Source organism: Zootoca vivipara, chromosome 2 (genome assembly GCF_963506605.1).
Source record: "Zootoca vivipara chromosome 2, rZooViv1.1, whole genome shotgun sequence".
NCBI classification, from domain to species: domain Eukaryota; kingdom Metazoa; phylum Chordata; class Lepidosauria; order Squamata; family Lacertidae; genus Zootoca; species Zootoca vivipara.
Genome location: NC_083277.1, coordinates 95,860,654 through 95,868,891, shown reverse-complemented (window position 1 = coordinate 95,868,891; position 8,238 = coordinate 95,860,654). Strand labels below are relative to the sequence as shown.

At 46.0% G+C, this 8,238-nt stretch overlaps 1 protein-coding gene and 1 pseudogene across 1 annotated transcript in view; one reads left to right on the top strand and one right to left on the bottom strand.

Moving 5' to 3' along the window:
• The window catches only part of C1QTNF1 (C1q and TNF related 1), a 10,176-nt gene extending 5,712 nt beyond the window's left edge, over nt 1–4,464 (bottom strand). The window contains exons 1-2 of the mRNA XM_035104194.2: nt 4,238–4,464; nt 283–427 (exon numbers count right to left, since the gene is read on the bottom strand). Of these exons, the coding sequence (XP_034960085.1) occupies nt 283–416 (134 nt within the window). The 5' untranslated portion in view covers nt 417–427; nt 4,238–4,464. The remainder of the gene's footprint in view (nt 1–282; nt 428–4,237) is intronic.
• LOC118076296 (myosin regulatory light chain 2, smooth muscle minor isoform-like) lies at nt 1,825–2,400 on the top strand (annotated as a pseudogene).
• Nucleotides 4,465–8,238: the final 3,774 nt, after the last annotated feature.

Here is an 8,238-nt window from a genome sequence, read left to right as displayed (position 1 = left end):
TATCCCCACTGTGGAAGGATGCGTGGATCCAGAATTGGCCTCCACAGTCACTTACAGACTCACTGTTAAAACTGTGTCCATGGACGACAATCTTTCTCGGCTACGAGTGATCGCCAAAGAAGAAGGAGAAGACGACACACATTGCAACCTATTCTGTTGGCTGCAACCGAATACGAATTTCAAGCCTAATTTCAGTGGAAGGAAGGACTCCCTGTGGGCATCACATAAGTCCTCTGTGGGCACATGTGCACATAGGCACCATGTTGATGAGCCCCGACCTACCTGGAAGTGTGATGCTGGGGTGGCGGAGGCTGTGTTGGTGCTCCAGGCCTCTGCTCCACATCCTCCTCATTGCAATATGCCTGGATTATCAGGCAGATGAGCAAAAGGGCACTTGGTGTCAGTGTTATCTTCATTGCTTTTGGCCCTGTGGGAGAAGAGAGAGTCAGGCAGTGAAAGTGTGGATGTGGCGGGCAGAGATTGCAGCAGCAGGGCACTTGGGACATTTTGAACCCTGGACTTGTTGGGTGTGCATGCTTTGGGTGGTAATACATGTTCTTTCCCTTGCTTCATAAGGTCTTATGGGAAGACCCAGTTTAGATGGCAATGTGCATTACATTGCTTACTTCAAAATGTGGTAAATCAGCTCTGCTGCACTGTTGTACATACATCCATAATTTTATTGTATGCTGCCTTTCCACAGTTCAAGCAATGCTCAAGGCGACTTACAACATGAAAAAAAGCATAACAGCAACATAACAAAAGTGGTCATAAACAGTACATAAGACATCAAAAATACACAACCAAACGGAAAATTTTCCACATAAATCACAATATCTAAAATAAAGGTACAAAAAAACCCCACCCAACAGCAACAAGCATCCCAACAAAAAATGCAAACAACACCCCAGCCTAAGGGTCTGTTCAGCAGCCTCAGCTTTTGTAGCTGGAGTCAGTCCGGGTCCCACCCTCCCAGGCAGTGCCGGCCCTACAGCATGGGGGGCTGCCAAACTGGGTCTTTAACAAGTATGCACATTTTCACCAAAGTACATAGGTTTGTATGTTTTCATCGCTTTGGCAGCCTTTGGGCCCGAAAGTTGTAATTTAAAAACAACAACAAGAACAGTAATCAATGGCCAATGTTTTCTTCCTGGGACAAGTCTGTGATCCCATGGCAGAGTGCAACTGAGTATACAAACTTATGCACATGTGCATAGTTTGCAAGCCTGCCCCACCCTAGTCCTATAATAAGGCAAGGCAGTGCAGTGCCAAGCAAAACTGGGCAAGTCTCCTAAGATCTGTGGTCAAAGATCCTCTGGGAATATTATCCAAGGATGAGCTACACAGCCAGGCCCAAATTCAGAACCAGAAGATTCTCACGGAAGCAGCTGTGTGTATTTTGCAGGGCAGAACAAGAGAGCACATGGACCAAAGGAAACAGTTACACAACCCATGTGCAGGTAGGGATCATGCAGGCCACATTTATACACCCAGTTGAACTGCAACCATAATGTAAATGGATGTGCAGGCATTCCCACACTGTGCAAGGAAAGGAACACACATGTACCTGTAGTTAACTTTATGCTGCATTCAGAAGTGCATCTGCATTAGAGATAAATGCTGATTTGAGACACTTGTCTTCCTCCAGGGATTTCTGGGAATTGTAGTTTTCTGAAGATGCTGAAAACCTAGTCCCTGCTCAGAACTAACATTCTCAGATTCCTTGCAGAGAGAAGCCATGCTAGTTTAAGTTTTAGGCTTCAAAACTGACTCTTGTGGAGCTTCTCCCATAACTGATTCTTATCCATTGCCACTCAGAATCCAACAGCCAACATGTCAATCAAAAGGGCAAAGACTAAGGCCACAAAGAAGCGCCCTCAGCATGCCACTTCCAATGTGTTTACTATGTTTGATCAGTCACAGATTCAAGAATTCAAAGAGGCATTCAACATGATTGATCAAAACAGTGATGGTTTCATTGACAAAGAAGACCGCCTGATATACTCATTTCACTTGGGAAGAATCCAGCTGATGAATACCTAGTCCTAGATGCTATGATGAATGAGGCTCCAGGACCAATAAACTTCACAATGTTTTGAGAGAAATTAAATGGCACTGATCCAGAAGATGCAATTAGGAATGTCTTTGCTTGCTTTGATGAAGAAGCAACAGGTTTCATTCAAGAAGACAACCTGAGAGAATTGCTGACGACAACGGGAGACAGGTTTACAGATGAAGAAGTAGGTGAGCTCTTCAGAGAGGCACCAATTGACAAAAAGGACAATTTCAACTACACCAAGTTCACCTGCATCCTTAAACATGGAGTATCATCATGAGTATGAATGATCGTGGATCTATTATATGGTTTAGAAAATGGTTTGTCCATTTGTTTGTTCTCTATGCATTTGGATGCCTTTTGAGATACCGTTGCCAAACTTGGCATGGGGATTCCCAAGCAGTCTTCATCAATGTTTTGATGCCGGACACCATTCTTAATCAAGATGGCAGTCCAAAACATCACTTTGGCATGACTTTGCCCATTTTTTCGGTATAGGTTTGGCGGCCTCTCGAGATATTGTCACCAAACTTGGCATGACGGTTTCCATAGGTATGCTGTAGTTTCTTGAGAAATACTTCTGTTTGATGCATTTCCCCCCAAGCCAACTGCCATCCAATTAGAAAAAGGGAAGCTGTGGTGACATTTCAGGCAGCCACTGCACCTGCGCAAATAGCAGCTTAAGCGAATTGGGGTTTGAGATGATGAAACAATTCCAGGTAACAGGCATCAGGTGAAGACATCTCTGCCCCCCCCCCCCGGTCTGTACAGCAATGTAAGAATGTGACTAGAAACAACCTTGCTGCATTTCAAGCCCCTAATCTCTGCACAGCCTCACTGTCGTCCGAACACAACCATTTGGGGAAGTGCTGTTGTATAACCTTGAGCGGGCAGTCTGTGGATGGTTAGACTTCAGCTGGTATGGGATATTTCTAACATGTCCAGATTTAATATTGAGTGAGGTTTTGATCCCATTTGAATTGTTGTTTTTAAAAGCAACATGCTGTTGGGATGTGGAGAACAAGGAGCCTTAGGTAAGATAGGTCATCATCCTCACCTGTTTGTTAGGTGTAAAGCCTGAAGTGTTGGCAGGCATTATGTAACAGCAAGATCCCTCCTGGAGGCTTAAAAACCTGAATGTTTAGTCTAACTGTCTCTAGCCCCGCAAGGCGAAACCCACAACAAAGGGAGCTAGATAGTATGCCCACAAGGAGGTTCATATCTCTTCGAGGACAAGCGTTATAAGCCAGAGACAACGGCAGGGCACACACATTGTTGGACAAACACAGGCTTGTAAGGAGGAAGACAGGAGCAGAGGCGCATACAGGGATGTGTTCTCCGGCAGTGTGTTTGTTTTTTCCGGTTCGCTCTGGCCACTCTCCATCTCTCAAGGGCCTGATACAGCAGCCGGTAACACTTGGGAATGCAAAGCCGTCACATCCTGGAAAAATCTCCGTCAGCATTAAAGAGACCACCAAACCCTCAAGAGTCCCATTCCAGTCAGGAAAACACAAAGAGGGTAGCAGAGTGTGTGTGGAGAGCAGAGGGTGACCCCAAAACCTATGGGCTCCCCTCACAGGTCCCAAACCATAACCCTCTTGGAAATAGAGAGGCGCTCCTGGAAGGGCCATGACCATCTGCAGCCAAGCGTTGTAATCCTGAGTTATTCAAAGGCTGCAAGTTGGCAAGCGTGCCAGGAGGCACAGCAGCCAGTGCAAGAATCAGCCTTCCCCTTCCCTAAACCAGAGCGAGGATGCATCGCACAGCTGCCCAGTGCTGCTTGTCCCGAGGCGACACTTCCCCAGGGAGGCAGAGGCTTGCCTGCAGCGCCAATGGGCTCTGCCCATTTAACATCTAGAGGTGTGCAGGATGTTGTCTAGAGCAGTGCCAAGCAGGGCTGGGTAGCCACAGGGTGAGGGGCCAAAAACCATGTCCCATCTACTGTAATGGGAGGGACCAACACAGGGCAGATTCTGCTGCACACACTCACAGGCGCATCCCCCAAAAGTAACTGAGGTATCAGCAGCCTGAGGCCTTCAGAAGGAAAAGGCCCTTGTGCAAGATCCCTAGGAAGCCCAGCCACTCCCCCTAGCCAAGCCTGCACAGGTAGATCTGAGCTCTTTTGCACACACATTTCTAAGTACCTGGCCCTGGAGGGCTGCCCAGCTGACGGGCACCTACCTGTGGGGCAGGATGACTGGCTGCTGCCAGAGCCACTGCTTGCCTTTGCCTTTGGTCTTCTACAGCATCCCCCTCCAAGTAAACGCTTCCGCCACCCCTTACTACTGGGGCAGAAAGGAGGAGAGCCTGGCTGCCTCGTGTCTTAGCCTTCAGATCTCAGGCTCCCGGCAGCAAGACGCTTTGTGGAAAACCGAGAGAGAGAGAGAGAAAGAGGGAAAGAAAGGGGCAGACGCTGTACGCCGCCAGCCCTCCTCCCTCAGATGGGAGCACAGCTGCCGTTAACCATATGTGTGCCCAGCACCCACAGCTGGGACAGAGAAGGCAGGTTTCCTCCGCCAGAAAGTGTCTCCAGATGTTGGGGTCCGGAGCCAAGGAAGGAAGGAGGGAGAGCAGGGGAAATTCCCAGCTGCTGCCCATGGCAAAGGAGATCAGACTGGCAAGAGAGGCAGTATGCAAGCCCGGCACTGATTCTCACCTCTGACTCCTTCAACGGCATCCCTTTCTGTTGTAGCAAACATGAGCCACACTTGTCTCATGTAGCAAAAACAACAAGATTATGGCAGAAGAATCTGTGCAGTGTATGGTGTAGTAGTTTGAATGTCGGACTAGGAGGTGGGAGACCAGGGTTCAAAGCCCCGCTAAGCCATGGCACTCACTGGGTGACCTAGGGACAGTCACCGTCTCTCAGCCTTAGCAACCTCACAGGGCTGCTGTGAGAAGAAAACTGGGGAGGTAAGAGCTACGTACACCACCTTGAACCCCTTGGAGGAAAACGTGGGATATCAACATTGCAAAAAATTCTGAAAGTATGGATTACAGTCTATTTCATCAGACACACACACCACACACACATCTACCTCCACCCATTGTATGCATTCCTAAACAGTGAGGTCAGAGGAAATGCAGAAAAGTACATCAGGCAATACCTTGGGAGTCCCCTTTCTACAGTATTTCCTTTCTACTGTATTGTTGTGTGCTCCCTGCTTCCCCAAGTGGTGAGCAGTTCCACTGTGCTACTTGAGTTTGGCTTCCTTTGGAAGAGAGAGCACTGGAGACTCGTGGCATGCATTTCTGTAGGGTTTGGTTTATTTATAAGTTGTGCGTAAGCAGAGGCCAGCAAGACATGCTCTTGCCAAGCAGCAGATCTGCTGCTGTCAATATCACATCCCCAGAGAGAGGAACTCCTCTCCTGCCACCCTGGGGTGCTTTGGGCTGTCAATTCACAGCTCCCTCTTTCTGTTTCAGAAAGCCTTGCTTCTTCTGGGTGTCACAATACAGATATCAAGCAGTTAATATGTGGAGGATATCCAGAGAATGGTGAGCAAGTGCAGTCTAGTGGTTAAGATAAAAACTCTTTACAATATGGTTTAGGAAGGCCAAACCTTAGCTCTTACCTGCCACCCTGTCAGTCTCTTGCCTCTTCTCTCGAGATACCTGAAAAAGAAAACCAGATGAAGTGTGTTTTGCTCCTTGCTTATGTTTTTACCCTGTATCAGTGGTCCTTTTCCCACAAGAGTCAGCGTTATCTATTGTACAGAAACAGTTCATTTATGAATCTGCCACTGTTCAGTAACTAGGAGGCACAAACAAGAAGTACTTTAATGGTATTTTCTCTTAAAGGATGTGACAAAGCGTTACCTGCCCAAATATGAAGGTGAAGAAGAGGAGGTTCCGGACAAAAAGAAGACAGTGGTTCATATGATTTGGACAGTATGTTTTAAGTATAGCATTCTACCTTTATGCAATGTGTATATGCTAACATTGCCTGTCATTTAAGTGCTTAATAAACACATATGCTTAATGTCTCTTATTCTACCACCACACCACCCCCTGGTCTACCTGATCCTTTGCACAGGGGGTGTCAGGGATTGAATCAGAGACCTTCTAGATGCTCTACTATTGAACATATACTATGATTCCCCCCCCCACACCCTTCAGCCTCTACTTCTATGCTACACTAAGATTTGTAGAGGAGAAAATTTGAGCAAATTCCCTGTTATTTGGGCAAGCACAATCTAGGGCCCTAGCTGCTTTTGCTCACTGTGGTAGCCAGCCCCGCGATGCACAGCTCTGCCCAAATAGGAATCTTCCAATGCTGTTGCTACCCACCCATACAAAAAGCACACCTCCTTGCCTAACGAACGCCCAGTCCTCTCACATATGTAGGTCATGGCTGTTAGGAAAAGCCAGGCGTAATGAGCGGCTAAGAAAAAGCAGAACTGTGTATGAATCACTGAGCAGAACCAATCTATATACCAGCATGAAACTGTTCCACTAGTAATTCCCTGAAGGAAATCATTGCATAAGGGGGCGGCTGCTTTTCCCACAGTAAAATCTACAAAGCTAAGGCGCATACAAAATCAGTGATCTCCAAGTATAGCCAGGCTGCCACAAATCTAGAGCCACAACCCCCAGTCCGAATTAAGGAATGTATAACTTGTGTGGTTTATGAACTAAGAGAGCCACTTGTCATCCTATTACTGTATGTGTGTTTCTCCCTATCTTGTACCTTGTTACAATTTTATACTATGTGATAACAGTTTTCTGTCTGGATCAGTTATTTTTCTACTGCTTGTTATGCTGAGGAACCCAGTGGAAACGGATTAGCAGGAGATTCAGAGCAGATAAAATATACTACGGTACTTAATCTTCACACACAACCTGAGTCATTTATGGAATTTGCACCCACAAGATCTAGTGGTCGGCTACTAGCTTAAATGCCTTTAAAAGGGGATTAGAACTAGATAAAAAATCGTAAGATCAGAGGCAGTGTGCACTGTAAAACCAGCTGCTACATGTGGGTTTCCCAGATCAAGACATTCCTGATTCAGCAGGACTTCATCTATTTATTGCATTTATATCCCCCCCCCCAGGAGCTCAAGGTGGGTCTCCTCCTCACTTAATCCCCACAACAACCCTGTGAGGGAGGTTAGGCTGAGAGACAGTAACTGGCCCAAGGTCACCATTAAGCTTCATGGCCAAGTAGAGATTTGAACCTTGGTCTCCCAAGTCCTGGTTCTAATCACTATACCACAATGGCACTTATGTTCTTATTATAAACTCGAAGTGATTCAGGTAAACTAAGGGAATAGGGATTGACAGGCAGCGACCGTTTTACGCACATCCGATATGTGTGTGACTGTGCACAAGCACATTGCACCTAACCCAGAAGTGACCTGAAACCATCACAAAAATAGGCAGAAGGGGGCGGAACAGAATGTTTGCGGGCTTTTTCTGTAGTATTTCAAATATGCATGTTTTCACTTAAACACACTGCCGTGGAATGTAACCCGTGCATAAACTGGGAGTTGCCTATCCTAAATGCTGCTTTGTTCCCTCCATTGCAAACTGGAGTAGGACACAGGGGTGCCTTTTAGTTGTTTTTGTCACAAGTGGAACTCTTTCTCTGCTCCCACAAACAACTTAACACACTATGAGGCATATATATGTGCAACTGAGATTGTTTTATATCAAATATATAATTTTAATCAGAGCTATCAAACAGCCAGAGTTTCTATGAAAGATTTTACACTGGTGAAGTTCATTCATAAACTAAAAAGGGCCCTTATTTGCTAATCTCTCTTTCTTTTAATCTTACGCAGGAAAACTTCAGTTATCTGACTGTACTTCAATGTTTTCCTCTATCCCTTCAAACACCCACTACTAACCCCCTTATTTCTTTTGCTGATTCCTTTTTCTCTTGCCTTGAATATCCTGGCCACCCAACTGAAGAAAAGCCTCTTTCTAGTTGTAGCTACACTCTCAGGGTAGTTATCTCTAGTCACTCATAACATGGGATCTTTGTCCTTTTATTCTGAGCCACTGCAGATTTCACAATTACGGAGACCTACTGCTCTAAAGGTAGGACTTCTAGGCATGTGTTCCAATTCAAGAATATACTAGAAACAAAGGGTACAGGAAAGGGAACTGTATTTTTACATTCAGAATAAAGAAGGAAGGGGGAATCCTTTTGTCACAGAACAGTTATTAAGTGGCATCCA